Source organism: Protopterus annectens, chromosome 14.part0, assembly GCF_019279795.1.
Source record: "Protopterus annectens isolate FY-2018-M chromosome 14.part0, PAN1.0, whole genome shotgun sequence".
NCBI lineage: Eukaryota > Metazoa > Chordata > Ceratodontiformes > Protopteridae > Protopterus > Protopterus annectens.
In genome coordinates, this window is record NC_056748.1 from 1,052,078,724 (window position 1) to 1,052,099,164 (window position 20,441).

A 20,441-nucleotide genomic window follows, 5' to 3' on the forward strand; every position below is an offset into this window, starting at 1 on the left:
CAAATGGTTCGTAAATGGCATGCAGCTTAAGATAACTTCAGTCAACAGGCCGATGAGGGAAATGTTAAGAAGTGCAAGTGTGGATCAGGTCGGCAACCATTATTTCATGAGCTAGAAGACACCATCTGTGAATGGATTGCTAACAGGAGAGCAAAGGCTTTAGTTGTGCGCAGGGCTGATATTCAAGCATTTGTCCAAGCAATGGCACTACAGTTAGAAATATCCTCGGAAGAATTCAAAGCATCACAACATTGGATGGATGGCTTCCTTCAGCGATATGAACTGTCTAAGAAGATCAACAACAGAGTTCAAGCTGGAAGATAGTGAAGTTATTAAACGTGCACTTGCATTCAAGTCCTTTGTTGATGGCATTGAGTTTTCTAAATACCAGCTCTCCAACATGATACCAGCTCTCCAACATGATTGCTATGGATGAAACTATGATTGCTATGGAGGGTTGGGAGGGTGGCCTAATGGTTAAGGTGTTTGCCTTACAAACACAAGGTGCAGGGCTTGAGTCTCACAAGGGATAATTGGCTAGGCTCAAAATGGCTCGCAAGGGCAGTTAGCTTAGTACTAATCTATGAACCTATGAACTGCAGTGTTTATGGGCCAAGGATCTCTAACAACAATTGATCAAAGGGGTACCTCGTCAATCTACATTCCCTCCACTGGTTACGAGAGTGCACGTGTTACCTGTATTTTGGCAGTTCGTCTAGATGGAAAGAAAACCCCACCTGTAATCATTAGTAAGGGCAGGAAAGATGAGATTGAACATGTTTCAGGCATTTACATTCCTTAAACTGAAAAGGCTTGGCACACACAAGCAGTTATAAGGAAGTGGGTTGATGTAATGCTGCCACTTGTTTTGCGAGGTGGCAAAAGAGGTCTGCTAGCCTGGGATTCAGCCAGCACTCACCACGCTAAAGACATGAAGAAATTACTTGCACGAAGAAGAATAGATCAGATAATGATTCCACAAGAATGACTGCCTATCTCCAGACTCTTGTTATTGCAATCAACAATCTATTCAAGGACCACTTGCACATGTAACTCAATGACTACATTAAAATTAGAATGGAGAGAAATCAGCATGGAAACTTTGTGAAGCCTAGCCTACAAGAGGTTGTGACTTGGGTGAAAAATTCATGGGATAAAATCATTGACAGCTGTGTTGCCAGTGCACTACGAGCAGGCTACTTGGGCAAGCAGTGCTCATTTAAGGAGAGCTCTATTGCTAGGCATGACAGATTGGGGCCAATGCTTCTACAGGAAATGGAGTTGCAAGAAATTCAGGCCGGAATTTTGGGGTTGGAGACTTATCAGTGTTCCAGAAGAAGATGACATGACTGTATTTGAATAACTTTTCTGTTATCAGGGGCAACAGAATGGATTGCTTCAGCTTTCAGTTTTATTTCCCTCCTCCAATACACATGTATTGAGATTTTTCTGCACTTTCTGTTAAGCATGAAATATTGCACTGTGAAAGCCAAGGTGTAGATATTCTGATATTGAAATGTTTGTTGCACTGTTTATGTAGAATTCTCACACAACTGTTAATGTGTTAACTTAGAACTGTTGCCAAATAACAGAATATTACCAAATAAATGTCAATTTGTGTACATGAATAAATGTCGATTTTTGTACATGAATAAATGTAGATTGTTGTATAGGGGGGGTGTAAATAAGGCATCCCCTGATAATAAGCCCTAATGTGTAAATAAGGCATCCTCTGATAATAAGCCCTAATGCGTATTTTGGTGGGGGAAAGAATATAAGACCCAGTCTTATTTTCGGGGAAATATATATAAAATACACAAAAGGAAACTGTATTTCCTTTTGCAGTCTGATTACTAAAACCCCACCACACATTCAGACATAATTTGCCTGAATAGCAGTAGTGTTATACAAAAGGGCTTTTCAAATTTAGGGTGCAGAGTCCAGATTGACAGAAATTAGTAAGATGGTACCTGCTTATCCAGACACTGTACCTTACTTTAAAAAAAATTACCCTAACACTTAAAAACCAACACAGGCACACCTTGCTAAATCTATCCCCTTACGTCACCTTCCTCTAAGTGTAATCTCCCTCCTCACACGAACACTGTCACCATCTGATGCTGAAGGCTACAGAATATCTGCAAGCTTGTAGGTTAGTTTCCCCAAATGCACACTTACCTTATCTGCATGCATTTGATGTTATATTCATCTGAAATTGTAACATTTCATTGAATGGAACACTCATAGCTCTTGACTGAATCATGGACGAATCTCAACAGAAATTAGGAAAAAATCCAGAAATAGCCAGCAACACTCATGGGTACTTTTAAAACATTAATGCTGTTAAACTGAAACATTAACAGAATAAGAGAATGTGAATTTAATATATGTTTTTCTGAAGTAAAAAGTCCATAATTCTGAGTATTGTCATTATTAAGTGTACTTTGCCACCTATTCCCTAATAGTTACCAGTTTTAAGAGGACTTAAGAGGAACAGAATTAAAACCCAAGTCAAAATCAGTGCATTTGAGAGGTATGGGTTTAATGCTTGGTTAAAATCTGAGTCAGTCAGTGCTTTTGATGCTTGCACATGTTGATACATCTGGTGAGGTTTTCCATTGGTACACCGTGATATTTATATTTTGAGAGAACTGGCAACAATGAGTTTATCACAAATACATTTTAAAATTATGATTATAAAGTTGACATCAGTGTACTGACTATCAGTTTTTAACTTTTCTCTCTCTGTGTATTGACTAACAGTAACTTTTCTCTCTACTGGTTGTCAGAATCTTTGCAGTTGTTGATAACATTTGTCAGTTTTAAAGAACATATAATTTGTTTCTTGTTTACTACTATTATTATTACTTAATCAGGGAAGTCCTCCTTCGTCACAAGTGCCTGTTTTAAGCAGCAACCTTTTAGCTTATGGTAGCATTTAATTGACATAATGTGATATGTGCATTGCAGGAAACAATCAGGTTGACACCTTCTTAAATCAGCATGGTAGTGCTGGCATACAACATGTGGGCTTATACACCAGGGATATCATTACTGCTTCTAAAATATTTACGGATGCTGGAGTCCAGTTTCTTTGTCCACCACACACCTATTATACTGAGGTAAATGTTTAACATCTTCTTTGTATTAATAGTATGTTAATTTTAAATCCCTGTTTTATTTAGTTTTTGATGAAACTATATTACTTTTTTTGTATATCTTGACTGGCTATTTATCAGTTTAATCTGTAATTAATTCATTTTTTTATAATATTAAATTTGATCGCTTCCTGCTATGTTTGATCATGACTATATTTACTAGAAAACAGGATTTTCATATATATCTGATGTGTGCACTTTTCAAAGTGTGTAAAAGAATGTATTATGATATTTTACTGACCTCAAAATGTGGGATACTAGATAATGTTGTAATATAGAATTTGCTGATATTTTGACTGCATTCACCAGGAATTACTTAACAAAAAAAAAATAGCTGTGTGCTCATGACTTACTTTCTTTGTGTGCAACTTCATAAACTTTTTCAACTTTAATCTTTGTGCTTATAGATGGATAATCCAAGTAAATATGACAAAAAAGTATCATTTTAATCTACAGAGATATTGTCATGTTTGATTGCCATGGCATTTTTTTGTTATCTCAGACTTTATCCATAACAACCATACTACAACAGTCAGTGCATTCCTCAAGCATGATGCACAACAACTGTGTTACAGCAGTTCAGTCCTCATGTGTGGTGCACAACAACCATGTAGTCCTCATGCATGGAGCACAACAACCATGCAGTCCTCATGTGTGGAACATAGCAATCATACTACAACAGTGCAGTCCTCGTGTAGCACAACAACCGTACTACAACACTGCAGTCCTGATGTGTAGCACAACAACCATACTACAACACTGCAGTCCTCATGTGTAGCACAACAACCGTACTACAGCAGTGCAATCCACATATGTGGACCACAGCAACCGTACTAGAACAGTGCAATCCTCATTCATGGCACACAGCAACCATACTTCAACAGTGCAGTCCTCATGTGTGGTGGTCAACAACCATACTACAGCAGTGCAGGCCTCATGAGTGGCACACAACAACCATATTACAACAGTGCAGTCTACATGCATGGCATTCAACAACCATACTACAGCAGTGCAGTCTACATGCATGACATTCAACAACCATACTACAACAGTGCAGTCTTCAAGCGTGGCACACAACTATAACACAACAGTGCAGCCCTTGTGTGTGGAGCTCAACAACCATACTACAGCAGTGCAGTTTTGCGGAGCTCAACAACCATACTACAACAGTGCAGTTGTGTGGGGCACAGCAATCATACTACAGCAATTCAATTCTTCTACATGGTGCACAACAACCATACTAAAACAGTGCAGTCCCAATGCATGCTGCAGAACAACCATACCACAACAGTGCAGTACTCATGCCTGGTGTACAACCATACATGCTTGTCGACAGCCAGCCTCACATCTTATTCAAAAACTAAAATTACATCTACGTTGGTTCAAACTGACACTCAGAAATTGCAAAATAACTTTACAATGTAAGAACAAGTTTTTGAACATCAATCCGTACTTAATAAAATGAAAAAAAGTAAGAAAAATAAAAAACGCAACAAATAAAAGCTTGCAAGCTATTTACTTAGTCAACACAGTATTATCCCCATTGGTGATTGCATACTAAATGTTAGCATTATTGAGCTACAATAAATGCTGATGTCAGGTCCTCTTGCTTTTTGTGCCCTAGCAGTACCTTGTTAAGCCACACCCATAAATCTCAGCCAGGGAAAGCATTGCCTGACAAATATTTCCTCCATTTTCATACTAGCCACCCTGTCCTGAATAGAGTATGTTCACCAGATGAATTATCTCTTCAGTTATCTCTTCAACAGTAGGGCTCTTTTGCTTTTTCCATTTCCTACTAATTGCTTTTATTGCCATCAGTAAGGTGATCTATTTTAAAGATCTTGTACCCTTTAAGTCATTGCTTACATGGCTTATCCTTAGAAAAAGCTCTGTTGCATCCAGATGCTGTGCCTCTGCTGTTACTTCCCTTAATTAGTTTTGCCTTCTTTTTAAGTCCTCTTGTGCCCCACAGTTCCAGAATGCATGCATCTCATCCATGCCATCAGCTGTGTTACACCACCAGTACTCCTTTGTCACTGAAAGCATCCTGCCAAGTATTGGCAGAGTGCAAACATTTTTCTAAATCTTTTATTGAAAATCATTAAGAGAAAATAACAAATAGATATAACAGCATTTGAAACATTACTAATATTAAATAGAAAATTCATTCATAACGACAAAAAATAAAAAGGAAAAGAAACTATTTACAAAGGGTGTGTAGCTAAACCAAAACTATTAATTGTTATACTACCTTTAAATTTGTTCAGGTCATATTAGCTTCAATTTTTCCTAATGCTTCTTTGACATTTAACCAAGAAAAATGTTTTTCCATGCAACTCCAGGCTTCCTAGCTTTTCTAACCTTCCCTGGCCTAACTCATCTCCATCCATTGCTTATCATTCTAAGGATGTATTCCAGTCCAGTCTAATATTAGAAGATATTTTCTCCTACTACCTTTGTAGCAACTTATTAAGCCTTACAACAATTTCCCTCAGTACTTTGCCCAAATTTACCCTTTGAATTATATCAGGCCATTGCTCCTTAAGTACCTTGCCTAGTTTATTTTGCTGCACCTTTTCCCTTATCTCTTGGTTCTTAGGTATATACTAGGCTAATGATGACAAGGGCATTTTTAAGCCTAGTTATGCATCCCAAATGTAAGTTTGGTGCCCTAGAGTTTATTTTAGGAGTATATGTAAACTGGGGCTAGCCACTCTCCAGTGTAAAATATGGCTCTAGGTGATTCTGTCACAAATGTCTCTAAGTAGGCATGGGTATATGCCAGTGATAAGTGAGTTGAAGACCTGGCCTACTCCAACATACACCAGGGATCTATGCTAATGTTGTGAAGAGTGTAATTGACCAGATTGGCCAGTGTGTGCCTGTAATAAAGTCCAGAAGCCCTAGCTCAATAAGCTACTGGCCAGCCTGTGTTCAGTTGCCCAGCGTGGGTTACTTGGGATAGCTTTGTTGAGAGAAAGATGGAATTAAAACCAGTCAACCTGCCAAACATGAACTAAGAATTGTGGTACTCCGTGTAGGTTCAGTAACAGGACAAAGCTTGGAAGTGGATGCCATGATGGTAAGGAGAGCATGTGAGAATTATGGTGAAGGGGAGACTTCACAAGACAGTGAGGGATGCCATCAGAATTAGTGACAGACTCATGGAAATCAGACTCCGGAGTAATCTTAGAATGCGCCCAACAGCAGGGATTTGATAGTGAAGGAAAGAGTGAATTTAGACAGCATTTGCAGGACCTAATAGATAAAGCAAGACAACACGAATTGGTGTTGATAATGGATGACTTGAATGCACGTATTGGGACATACAGAACTGAATATGAGGACTGCCTGGGTCCACATGGGTGGGGCAACAGGAATAAAGAAGGAGAGGCCATTCTAGACTTATGTCTTGAAAATGACTTGTTAGTAGCCAACACATGGTTTAGAAAGAGAGACAGTCACAAGATCACATACAAGAATGGCCAACAACAGAATCGGCAGTTGCAAAGCTGTCCCCAGTAAACCAGTTGGCCCACAGCATAAACCACTGGTTGCTGCAATTGGCTGCAAGCAGTTGTCAAAGAAAGCTTTTAAATCAACAGAGGCCAGGCTTAAGACCTGGAAGTTGACTGGAGAGGAAGTGCAACAGTTCGTGGAATGACTCAGGGCTGTAGCACCTGAAGAAGAAGAGGAAATAAGTGGAGATGAAAAAGAATGGCAGTGCCTCAAAACAGCATATGTGAGACTACCGAACAGATATGTGACCAAACCAGATATGAAAATAAGGCACATAAGGAAAGCTGGTGGTGGAATGCAGAAGTCTAGGAAGTTATCAAAAGAAAGAAGGAGTAGAGGAAAAATTGTGAAATAGCAAAGCCGGACCAGTCTAGGAAGGAATATTGGATGGTAACAAAGAGGCTGAGAGGAGATGCAGTAGGGAAGAATAAGGCAGCAGAGGTACTCTACCAGCTGCTGCAAATTGACTGAGTAGATGGCATAAAGAAACTATATTAAGTTGCAAGACAAAAACAGAAAGATAAAGAAGACAGACACCCTTTATACGGAATACCATCAGCAATCTGCTCACCAGTTCACATGACATGGCTGATGGAGTATTTCCAGCAGCTTCTGAAAGAAACAAAAAGCACAAAAGCTGTACTGTCTTAGACACAGCTTATGATGAGAGAAGAGGAGGTCCCCACCCTAGAAGAAGTAAAAACAGCAGTAAGGAAACAGATATGATATGATGCTAGATGAGATAGGGAAGAGATGACTCCTGAAAGTACTCATAGCAGTGTGGAGAGAAAAGCATATCCCAGATGACTGGAGAATAAGTATACTAGTGCTATTGTTCACGAACAAACTGTGGGCAGTATAGAGTTATCAAACACCTGTCACATTGCATAAAAGTTCTGGAGAGGGTGATTAATAAATGAAAATGCAGAGTAGTAGAAATTAAGGTGGGAGATGAGCAGTTTGGATTCAGATCAGGATGCAGCACAACTGACCTGATGTTTGCAGTGAGAGAGTTGAGAAGAAGCTAGAAATGAGGAAGGCATCCAACTGGGCATTTCTAGACTTTGAGAAAGCATATGATAATGTCCCAAGAAAGCTAATTTGGGCAGTCCTGCTGTGATCTGAAGTCCCAGAAACATTGGAAGAATTAGTGCAAGCTATGTAGAAGGACCCAGTGACTCAAGTATGAACAGCATTCAGTCTCACAGAGTGGTTCCCAGTAGAAGTGGGTGTGTATCGGGGTTCAGCTCTGAGCCCACTGCTGTTCACACTGGTGATGGACTACATTAGCAAACAGGTCACAGGGGACAGATCAACAAAGCCTAGTAAATACTTATGAACCTATGAGTGGGACTAATCCTAGCTTGTATACAGATCTCATGCCTCTATCCCCTAAACAGGTTGGCACCACATTATTTAGTAGAGGTGCGTGCAAAAGTACTGCTCCTGCATAACCTCTGGGATAGCAAACTCTAGGAATATCCCCTTTCAAAAAAAAAAAAAAAAAAAACTTCCTGCTCCATCTTCCCAGTCACCACTTTCCCTATGACACAAAGAGATGATGTCCATTCAGATAAGCCTGATTTTTTTTAATAATATAGTATGGTGTAAGCCTGTACAGGCTGTTGGCAAATTCTGCTTTATTACTTCTCTTAAGGATGTATTCGGATGTCAGCTTGCATTCCAGGATTCCAAGTAATTCTCATTTAGATAGGGGCAGGTAGTTGCCTCTCAACTAAGCAGGTGACTGGAACACTTGCTTTAGTACACGACAGAACTACTTTCCCAGTTGCAAGATGTTACAGCAAACACCTTCTTGCTATATCACCCAGTAGCCCTTGATGTATTAGTGCAGTGCCAAGATAACTCCGCATACATTAGTAGCACTTCCCCACCATTCACTTTGTTATTCTAAGGCCAGTATAGTCAAGCATTTCTGTCACTCCCACCAATTACAGTCTCCTATGTCCTCACTACACTAACTGAGCTGGGTGTCCAACCTGCTTAAAACATACCAGTAGTGACAAGGATTCCGCTCTTCATTCAGTCGGAGCTCAAGCTAAACAAAAGAAAAAAACACCAATGAACTTTCTAGTTTAATAAAAACATTCCATCCTGTTTATAACTTCTGAATTTAATAGCACAGTCCACTCTGGATGTGAACATGGAGTGCTGACCATATAATACTTGTGAATTTAATACCACAGTCCACTCTGAGTATGAAAATGGAGTGCTGGCCATGTTAGCCATATACAACTCAGTCTTCACATTGTTTCACACCCAGAAAATCACAAGACCTAACTTTCCCTGCGATGTCCATAAAGATAGCAATAGTGTCAATACTTCCATTTGATCTGCCAGCTACAGCTGATCAGAAATTTACCCGTTTCCATGATCCTTTACTTTCCTGTGAATTATTACACCTCTGATTTTAAGAGTTGTGTACCTCACATATAACAAGTGCAAGTCCCCAGAGCTTGTGTTTCACTGTCTTTGGCAGTTACTGCTCATCATGTTCAACGTCAGTCCTACTTCCACTAGCCATGTCTCTTATTGTCACCACATTCATAGTGGTGAAAGCTTCATCTGAAGCTGCAGCGAACTTAGTGCCTCCAGGAAAAAAAATCTTACTAGTAGCCAGATACTGCAGTTTATACTCAACCCCCATGTTTTACATTCCCACTGCATCAGGGATGAAGGCATCCTTCCTCCTTGTTCTCTGAGTGTAGTCCTGGTTAAATTATACTCTGCTGTACAAACATCTGGCCTTCATACCATAGAAAAGCTCCATTCATTTTGCTCATATGAGGAAAGGTAAACCAGGATTGGTCTTGGGAAAAGTTGTAGCTTTCTCAAAGGAATCCAGGCAGTGTGATGAATCCTCTCAATATGTATGTTGCTTTTGGGATCTGAATCCATTCTTCCAGCAGCCTTGTAACAAACACATGGCAGTCCTTTCCCTCTCAGGCTTTGGGTACATCACTTGCCTAAAATTCTTCCTTCTTGCCCTGATCTCCTGATCTGTTACTGGTGTCTCAAGGTTTTCCAGTTTTGCCTTGATTCTCCTGAATAATATCCTAGAGTGCTTATTCACTACCTGTGTGACCTCACCAATCACATTATCATTTTCTTTAATGTAATCCTCTAATTTTCCATTCACCTTATGCATTTCTAAGAAAAAAAATCTTTAATAGTTATCTCCTGATTCTTTTCCAGATCCATTTCTCTCAGGTTGATGGAGCCCTTTGCCATGTTGAACCTTAGGATTACTGTCCTTTCTGTGTTTTTTTTTTTTTTTTTTTTTTTAAATGCCTTTATTAAATTATCGCTTAATACATAGACAAACATACATTAATAAAAAAGAATAGCATGTTTCCTGTTTAATACATTATAGATCACAAATATTTGGTTTTATAACTGTCAGCCTAGCATTACACAATTTTCTCAGTTCCAGCCTTCCTTTAAACCTCTCTACTTCTCCTGAATATTATTTTGCATGGATTGTTCTCACAATTTCCATGTAATTTGCATTTCCCCTTTCTAAAGATCCCACTTCCATTTCTTTTATCTGTGTTACAATACTCAGTACTTCAAATACAGTTAATCTAGATTTTAATTTCCATTTTCTAGTAATTACTTTTTTGGCAGCCACCAGAATTAAACTTAACAAGGCTTTACTATGTCTAGGCAGTTCAGATCCTGTGTCCCAGCTCAAAAGAATAATTTCCTTAGTTACATTGATTTACTCACCAATATTTCTGACATATTACTCTGCAGGGAATTTTTCTGCCAACTCATTACACTTCCAGAATATATGTTCCTAATTACCTCTTTCTTCCCCATCACATCTCCAACATCTGCCATCTATCTGATTAAAAAAAATTATTTGAACTCTGCGTGGGGTGTAAAAATATCTTTGTAAACACTTCTAAGCAAAAATCCTAAACCTTCTGGACTTTGTATATTTGGGAGTCATAAATATGTCCCTGTCATTGTTCCCTTGTAAATTGCTTATCCAATCTCTCTTCCTGATCTTTTCTGTCTTCCTCTGATTGATTCCTAAAGTTATCACGCATTATCTTGTATGCCCTACTTATCTATACCTTTTTAACAGCACCTTCTGCTCTAGATTCAACTGAAAACTCTACCAGTCCAGATCTTTCACTTAAGACTTCCCCTGTCCCTTACTCTTTGCCTGTACTCTGATATCAATCCCTGGTAGGGAAGTCTGTCTCTAGCCTGCAGTCCAAATGTCTTCTTCGCCTCATCCCTTTCTGTTGCCTTATCCTCTCTAGTTATTTGCTGCCAATAGCTTGGTTCCTTTATCCAGTCTCTCCAGTAAATTCCAGCCTCCTCCTACCTATTCTATGTATCCCTACTTGCATTCATCCCTACCAGCAAAGTCTCCTTTTTGTATTCTTTTAATGGCTTGGATGTTCTTCGTGTTTCACTGTTGCAGTCATCACACTTGGGTTATCTGCATGCAGGTAACCCTCAGTGGGCCCAAATACCAGAGTCTTGGGATTTCTGCGTTGGATGCTGTCACCTCTTCCATGATGTCAGGTTGTCAGGGGTATAAAACATGCAGCTGATGCCATTACATTAGTCTTTCTTGCCGTGAAGGAGCCCGAAGCAGAAGTAGTTTGCAAGTGCCAGTCGTCCGCTTCCTGAAATTTTTGTTTTTTGAGTTTCAAACCTGAAGTCTTCTAAAGCTAAGTACCCTGTTGGGGATCCTTTTTTCTTGCTCTAACCGATGTCAGAAAAATTTAACAATTGTCTTGCCTGTGGAAAGCAAATACCTCACAGATTTTCATTCTTACTGCATCACTTGTTTAGACCCAGACCACGGCGTCCCTCATTTATGCCTTGTTTAACACCTGAACCATTTGTTGTTGGACTATCTTTGTCACTAAATTCTTTCGCTGTCGTTCTCCATATTCCAAAATGGCTTTGATAAGCCATCCAACGACAAATCTTCCGAAAAAATGTAAAGATAAAGACAGAGACAGACTGCATAGGTCCAAAACTGCCGATACCACCGGTACTCAGTGAGGCACATTTCCAGCCCCTGATACCCGCTACTGCAGATTTGCAGGCCTCTACTGAGACCCATTCAGAGTCCGGTATACCAAAAATTGCTTTTTCAAATGTGGAACCGTGGATGTCTCTACCTTGGATGGGACTGGAGCTGCTGTGTAGGCACCCCATGTTCGTATTAAACCGACAACTTTGTTTTTAGCTAAAACTGCTGTTTTTCACAGACCCACAGTTTGCACTACACCTAGAAAGCCAACGACCAAAGTGCATGCTTAAGCTCCCATGCCACAAAAACAAATGCTTAGAATGACCAAATACCTTATTACTCTAATTAGGGGAAGCCAGCCTTCCCCTGCTAAAAGACAAAGAATTGAGTTTCCTTCTGAGTCTACAGACCAGGAGTCCAATAACTCTGACCCTTCTGATTACCAGGACATACCCTTATCTACCTATGAGGATTTGGATGCAGAGGGGTCCCTTCCCTCTGCCTCCCCTCCAGAGGATATTTCCTTTGGGGAAACCTTGAATACTTTAAGAGAGCATTTCCGCTGGGAATGCCAGGATTCTCCTCAGTCCAAAAAGAGACTCAGAGAATTTTTAGAATTGCCTCAGCGCAGGCCTCTAGCTATACCCCCTGTCCTGGATATTGTAGATGATGTCTTCATGGAATCCAGTCTTACTCCTGACACTTTACCACCGGCCCCTAGAAAACCTGACCGGTACTACAGAATACCTGATTCTCACAAATTTCTCTTTAAGAATCCTACTGTGGATCCAGAGACCATTTCCCAGGGACCTAAAGGCATTAAGGCTACTACAGCCAAAAACCCTATCCCTTCAGACAGGGATTCTAGGGTTTTAAACAGATTGGGTAAGGAGGTATATACCTCTGCAAAGCTTGCCAGCAGGGCTTTGAATTGCCAGTTTCATATGCTGAAGTACCAACAACATATTATGGCATTAATTAAACAAAACCTGGCGCTACTTCCAGATTGTGCAGAAAATGAAGATTTACAAGATTTAATGCATTCTGCAAAGCAAGTTAGTAAACATACTTTGCAGTGTGGTTTTGATGCCTTAGAAGCATCTTGCAGGGCTGCAGTCACTGGGTCTATATTGAGAAGGCATGCTTAGCTGAAGGAACAAATCTTGCCAGATCACGTCAAAGCAAAATTACTAAACTGTCCTTTAAATCAGGACCGTCTGGCACCAAAGCAGAAGTTCTTAAAAAGATGAAGGAAAAAGCAAAATCTATGCAAACTGTCAAAGATTTCTTACAGGTGCAGCCACCTAGATTCAGTAGGCATTGGTCTTCTAAAACTGGTCCTTTCCAGCCCCTCCCAGGTCTTCTCAATCCAAACCCAGGGGAAACAGATGACCAAGACTACAGTCTCAGGGTATGCAGAGATCTAAACAATGGAGTGCTCCCACCTCAAAAACAGGGACTGGTAAGCCACCCCCTTATGGAAAAAGTTCACAATGACACTTCAATTATCCTTCCCAGCCATGCTCAATTACTTGCATCCCTAGGAGATAAACTTGCCCTTCATGCATAAAACGGGATGTCCATTACTGAGGACCGATGGGTTCTAAACATTGTATCCCAGGGATACAGATTCTACTTCCAATCACTACCAATCCCAAGCAGGTTGCCAGAGTGGGCAGAGGCTCAAAAGCAATTACTTTCCCTTTTCAATATCAGGGCTATTCATCCTGTTCCAGTAGAACAAAGGGGGAAGGTTTCTACTCACTGTTCCTGGTGCCCAGAAAAGAGGGATATTGGCACCCTATCCTGAATCTATCAATTCTCAACACCTTTCTGGTGGTCCCAAAATTCAAAATGCTTACACTGCAACAGCTTCTATCTATGCTAGCCAAGGAAGCCTGGTTAGTCACCCTAGATTTAAAAGAAGCTTATCTGCATATCCCCATAAGGGAGTCTTGCAGTAAATATCTACATTTCAGGGCAGGCTCTATGCACTATCAGTTCTCTGCACTTCCCTTTGGCTTATCTACTGCACCCAGAGTATTCACAAAGTGCCTGGCTCCAGCCATTGCATACTGCAGGCAGAGAAATATTCAAATTTACCCACACTTGGACGATTGCCTGATTCAGGCGGACAGTCAGGAATTGCTACTTCAGCACCCTGGCCTTTGTAAAAAGACTCTGATTTCACTGGGGTACACCATCAACGAAAAGAAATGACAACTGTTGCCCAGTCAAAAAATTGTATTCCTGGGAGCAAGCTTGAACACAACTTTCCAGATGGCATTCCTCACTCCAGAAAAGCAGATCTAGTTAACAAACTACTTCAAACCAAAACCTAGCTATCTGCAAGGAAAATACTGCAAGCCCTAGGGTTCATGGTCACATGCATTCTGCTAATTCCATATGCAAGACTGCATATGAGGAAACTTCAGTGGTACTTAAAAAGTCTCTGGTGTCAACATTCTCAGGACCTGGAAACAGTGATTCCTAATCATACCTTGTCTAAGGGCAGAATTCCTTTGGTGGGCAGGAGCATGCAACCACAACAAGGGACTGCCTTTTGCTTAACCCCTCGCTGCCCAAACCCTGACAACAGACGCATCAGACTATGCATGGGGGGCTCACATTGCAGGCAAATGCATTAAAGGCAAATGGAGCCCAGGACAAATTCTCCTGCATATAAATCAAAAAGAAATGCTAGCTGTACAGAATGCTCTGACAGCCTCTATCAATTCTCAACACCTTTCTGGTGGTCCCAAAATTCAAAATGCTTACACTACAACAGCTTCTATCTATGCTAGCCAAGGATGTCTGGTTAGTCACCCTAGATTTGAAAGAAGCTTATCTGCATATCTCCATAAGGGAGACTTATTGGGATATGCTCCTGATAAAGACAGACAACACCACAGTTATGTGGTACATAAACAAGCAGGGGGGAACCCATTCTTACCACTCTGCAGGTTAGCCATGGCCCTGTGGAACACAGCCTTGAGCAACCAAGTGCACCTACAAGCTCAATTCCTGCTAGGCAAAAAAAATTCACTGGCAGACGACTTAAGCAGAAATCTGCTGGACCCACACGAGTGGAAATTGAAGCTCAACTCATTCAACCTTCTAATCCAGAGGTGGGAGACACCCGAGGTGGACCTCTTTGCCTCCCCTGAGAACCACCAACTGAGCAAATTCTGCACCAGGACCCCTCGCAGCAGGGCCTGGAAGGTGGATGCCCTGTCCTTCACATGGGAAAACCTTTCAGTTTACGCCTTTCCCCCTCTGCCCCTCCTGTCAAAAGTACTACTCAAGATCAAGCAGGGCAGGCTAAGGGTAATCCTTATTGCCTCAGACTGGCCACACTAGCACTGGTCCTACGCTGTCTGACAGCAGTGCCACCCTGGCACCTGCATCAGACACCTTCTCTGCTGTCTCAGCAGGTGGGACAGATTTTGCATCCACAATTGCAAACCCTACACCTTGCAGAATGGCTTATCCCCTGAGTACACCACCAGCAACCCTCAGCAAACGGGTGCCAGACATCATCCTTGAGGCCAGTAGGCCTAGTACTAGGAAATCCTGTGCTGAAAAGTGGAAGAGATAATGTTCTTGAAATCTGTCTCAAGGAAAGGACACAGCTGTGCCCTCCTTACCTCAAATCCTTGATTACCTAGAAGAGCTGCTCCACAGAGGCGTATCCTTCTCCTCCATTAAGATTCATGCTTCTGCCATCTCAGCTCATTATAATACTGAGACACCTCTCTTTTCTCACCCTCTCATCAAGCACTTTCTGAGAGGAGCTAACAATTTAAGGCCCCCTAGGAGAGCTCCCACCCCTGCCTGGGACCTTAACTTTGTACTGGAAAGGCTCACGCTTCCCCCTTTTGAACCTGCTGCCTCACCAGAGTTAAAATTCCTCTCTTGGAAAACAGCCCTGCTTCTTTCTAGCCATTAGTTCAGCAAGAAGAATGTCTGAGTTACAGGCACTAATGGCTGTGGAAACCCTTCATTATTTTCCATGCTGACAGGGTTTCCCTCAGGACTAACCCATCTTTTATGCCTAAGGTGGTATCCAGTGTGGCTTTAAACCAATCCATCCATTTGCCAACCTTCTTCCATGATCCTCAGAATAAAAGATCTTGCACTGATTTGATGTGCACAGACAGCTCAGGTTCTTCCTTGACAGGACTAAACATTTCAGAAAATGTGACCAGCTGCTAGTCAGCTTTGCTATAGGGGCAGAGTCCAAGGCCATTTCAAAACAAACCATTTCCAAATGGATAGCACACTGCATCCATTTCTGCTACAAACACCATGGAAAGCCTACCCCACAGGGGATCAGAACACATTCCACTAGGGCTACTTCCACCTCTGCAGTGTTTCTCAGGGGAGTCCCTTCCAGGGACATCCCGGAAGCTGCAACCTGGAGTTCTGTACACACCTTCACCAAGCATTACCACTTGCCTATTTTTTCTAAATCCAGAGCTGGATTTGTTACAGCAGTCTTAAAATGCCTGCTAGCCAGCTCTAAACGCTTCTTGACTGCCTCCACCCTTCCTCAGCTTTGGGAGTCAAACCAAGTGTGATGGCTGCAACAGTGAAATACGAAGAACATAGTACAGTTGTCTACACTTACCATAAATGTAGATGTTCGAGTGTATTCATTGTTGTAGTCCTGGTTTCCCTCCTTCTAGCCCCCTGGTTTTCTCTATCCTTTCTACCTATCCTCTTTATGGCCATTTTTTTATGGCAGTGGTATTTACTTTTTAATGGGGGTGTTCCACACCATATAATAGCTTCCTATTTTGGGGGCTCCTGACATTTGGGGCAAGAAAAACTGATGTAACAGCATTGGTTGCATGTTTTATACCCCTGATGACCTGACGTCATGGAAGAGGTGACAGCATCCAACGCAGAAATCTCAAGACTCTGTTATTCTGGCCGACTGAGGGCTACCTGCAGGCAGATAACCCAAGTGTGATGACTGCAACAGTGAATACACTCGAACATCTACATTTATGGTAAGTGTACACAACTGTACTTTCTTAATTTTTCAACTTTATAAATATAATATTCTGTATGGCTGTTATTCTCTTTAAGGATCGTTATCCAAAGTCACATCTTATTGTGTCCCCATAAATATGGATATTACTGAACCAATTTGTGTGTTTATATAACTATAGCCTTTGTTTATTTCTTCATTTATTTTATATCCTGAAAAGGCTTGAAACTTTCTCAAAATGTTCCACAATACTGAGATGGCCTTGTTTGGGTATATCAGGTACAAAATTATACTATCTGCAAATAAAGCCAAATTTTCTTGATTACCATACAATTATATCCTTGAATTTCTGAGTCCTTTATTTTCTTTGCCAATGGCCATAAATATGAAACAAATAAAGGCAAAAGAGGACATCCCTGCCTTGTTTATCTGTTCAGACACAACATATCAGACAGGAACAATTCCACTTCAATTCTTGCCTCTAATCCTTCATATATCCTCCTAATTAACCTTATTATTCTATGTTGGAATAATGCTTTCATTGCCCTACTCATAAAGTCCCAAATTACTTTGGTGAATGCTTTCTCTGCGTCAAGACCCACCAACAACAGTGATATTTTCTTACATTCTGCTTCCCTCTGGATCATCATTGTTCTATTGATGTCAAATATTTGCTTTCCCTCAACAAAACCACATTGATCCATATCTGTCAGTCTTGGCAACACCTTTGCCATTCTTTAGCCGTAAATTACGGATGTAAATACTTTATTATCATGATTTAAAATTGAAATGGGTCTATATGAAATGGTTTGACAGGTCTTTACCATCATCACAGCTTTCTTTCAGGATGCTGTTGCTTCCCCTCCTTTTAAAATACTGTTAAACGAAACCTTCTAGATCTTTATCACTTTTTTCTCCTAACTTCCAGACTTCCACAGAAATATCATCTGTTGCTGGAGACTTTACTGCAGATTGATTATATGTTGCTGTTTTTATCTAATCTCCTCCTTTGTTGACTGTTAATTGTTGAGCCTCATCTGCCTCTAATTTTGGCATAATCTTCCGTAAATATTTCCATTTGTGCTCTTTCTTGATTTCGATATTTCTTTGCTTTATACAAATTTTCATAAAATTTTTGAAATATCTTTTATAACACTGCAAGATCTCTGGTTATTTTTCTTGTTCTAAGCTCCATATGCTTGGCAATGACCCTTACTATTTTCTGTTGCCCAAGTCATTGTGCTAAAAGCTATTGTTCTCTCTTTATCAAAAAAAATAGTTGCTTATCAGCAATATTTGTAAACTCATGCATATTATGTATATACTCCCTTATTTTGTCTTTAGCACTCTGCAGTTGTGCCTCTTCTTCTTTTCTTATTTTGTGAGATTCCCCTTATTCGACAGTACTTTAACCTTTGTCAGCCCCTCTAATTTGGATTACTCGTTTATTTCTACCCTGTTTTAAACTCCATTTTCATTTTCTCCCACTCACTAGATATAACTTTTGAAGAAATTTCTAACTTTCCTCCTAACTCATTTTTACTACCCATACCAACGTTGAACTGAAGCCATGCACACAGTTGCAAAAGACAGTGCAGACACTGATACAGCAGAAACCTATTTAGTCTGTGAATAGGCAGGCTATGCCCAACAGATCATTCAGTGGAAAATACAGCCACAAATAAGTGTGCCAAAAGAAACATCATAAGCAGCAGTCAAAGCAGTAAGACTTGTATGCAAAAGATACATCAACATATGTATGACAGAATCATCAACCCAACTGTTATTTAGGTTGTGGAATACATTTCAAAAACTGGGTGCTGAAAAAATGTGATACTTCAACATTTTTGGATTTAAGTCACAGTTTGAAGCACAATTATAATATGATAACTTTACTTACCTTACTGATGCATGATGGGTATTCTAAGCAATATAACAAGTTGATTTGATGTGAAAAATACAGGCATGTAACAAGGGTCAAATGCATTTAATTTCATAAAGGACAAAAAGTAATCAACACACCTCTCTCCCTCTGCTGTTCTTCAAACATGCATCTACTCGATCTAAAGAGTGCTGTTCATGGTCCGGTCTTCATTTCCTGAAAAAAGAAAAGAGCAACTATAACTGATGTATTCCTCAAATAACAGTGATCTACATATCTCTGAAGAGGTTCTAAACAGTCTGTTTCTGAAGAACATTAGATAATCACCATATGGTGATTTCTAGACAGTTTATTTCTGAAGAACTTTAGACCATCGCCATGCTCAACATTTGGTGACTTTTGACAGATGTTTGCAGATTCTGTTGAAATCCAAGGCATCTACTGCTAAAGTAAAAAAAAAAAGTGCCTTGTGAGTTTCCTTTGCACTTTCTTGACTATTTTATCATTTTGCTGATTTTTACTATATTTTTCTGCACTTTAAAAAAGCTGTTCTGTTATACGTAGCTAGTACATATCACAGACTAGATTCAGATCTGCTGAATCTAGACTGTATTGTTACACTTGACCACTATTCCAGCCATCTTACATTAGGAGAGGCCTGCATGCATCCTTGTGGCTGAAGTGTGTTGTCTGAACCTCATCGGAGTTGGAGATTACTGTAGAAAAGCTCATTGTGTGCTTTCCCATAGGTAGTTTAGCTTAAAAGTGTTTATTTTCCCCCTGTATTTAATCCTCATGTTTGCGCATAGCTGTGCACCTCTCAACGTGGTTCAGCGGTGCCCACTATAGACGAGTGAACCTTCCCAAACTTTCTTGCTACATTGCAGAAATTCAGTTGTGCACTCAAAAGCTTTGCCATAGTTTGCCCCCCTAGCCTTCAATAGAATAATCCCCTTTGTTAATCCTAGAGCAAAATCTGGTCAAAGTAGCCCACTCCCTAATAGTAGTTATGATAAAAATCTGCCATAATGTCAGTTTCCAGCCATTTCTCTGACCAGCCAGATTGACATGGGCATCCTGAGACAATGTAGTAATTGCCTCGCATACCGACAACCACTTACTCCTAAAACAAACAAATAGAATATGTGAGAGATATAATTACACCATGAATTTGGAATCAATTCTCTCATGTAGCAACAAACCAGATATCAAACAGGTTGTCGTCACACACACATCACCACTCACACAAAACAAGGTCACAACAAGGAAAGCCACATACGCAGAGGTACTCGGTAGAAGCCTGTTAAAAGATCAGACCAAGCTCAAACCACTTGCGCTCACTACAAAGCAAATAGAATCCACTGCACATAACACACACACACACACACACACACACACACACACACACACACATGCACACCAGTGTCTCAGCAAATAAGCCTGTAAGGCAAAACCTCAAAACCAAATGTCTTGGTTATAGGCGATTCCATAGTGAGACACACAGATGCCCCCCCCCCACCAGGCTGGACAAGGAGAAAGTCACGGTCAGCTACCTGTCAGGTGCCAGTATCCATCCAATCACGCATGCACTCAAGTCAACAACAATTACCATTATGACTCTGTTACAGTACATGTTGGGGTGAATGATTTAGACTTGCCTCTCTGGACAGTATGAAGAGCAACATAACTAAACTCTCAGATAATATGTCCCAGGCAGGTGTGTCCCTAGCCTAAGCAGCATTCTACCTTCACCTAGGATGATGCCACAGTATATAAAAAAAAAAGATTGTCTTCAACAATTGGCGTAGCATCTGGTGTCAATCCAGGGGGATCCAGTATCTGTCAGCCTGGGAAGCCATG

At 40.5% G+C, this 20,441-nt stretch overlaps 1 protein-coding gene across 3 annotated transcripts in view; it reads left to right on the forward strand.

Annotated features, from left to right (window-relative positions):
* HPDL (4-hydroxyphenylpyruvate dioxygenase like) overlaps window positions 1–20,441 on the forward strand; it is a 555,822-nt gene that overhangs the window by 258,122 nt on the left and 277,259 nt on the right. For all 3 annotated transcript variants that reach the window (XM_044056863.1, XM_044056864.1, XR_006362808.1), the window contains exon 3: window positions 2,971–3,122. In XM_044056863.1, coding sequence (XP_043912798.1) covers window positions 2,971–3,122 — 152 coding nt within the window. The remainder of the gene's footprint in view (window positions 1–2,970; window positions 3,123–20,441) is intronic.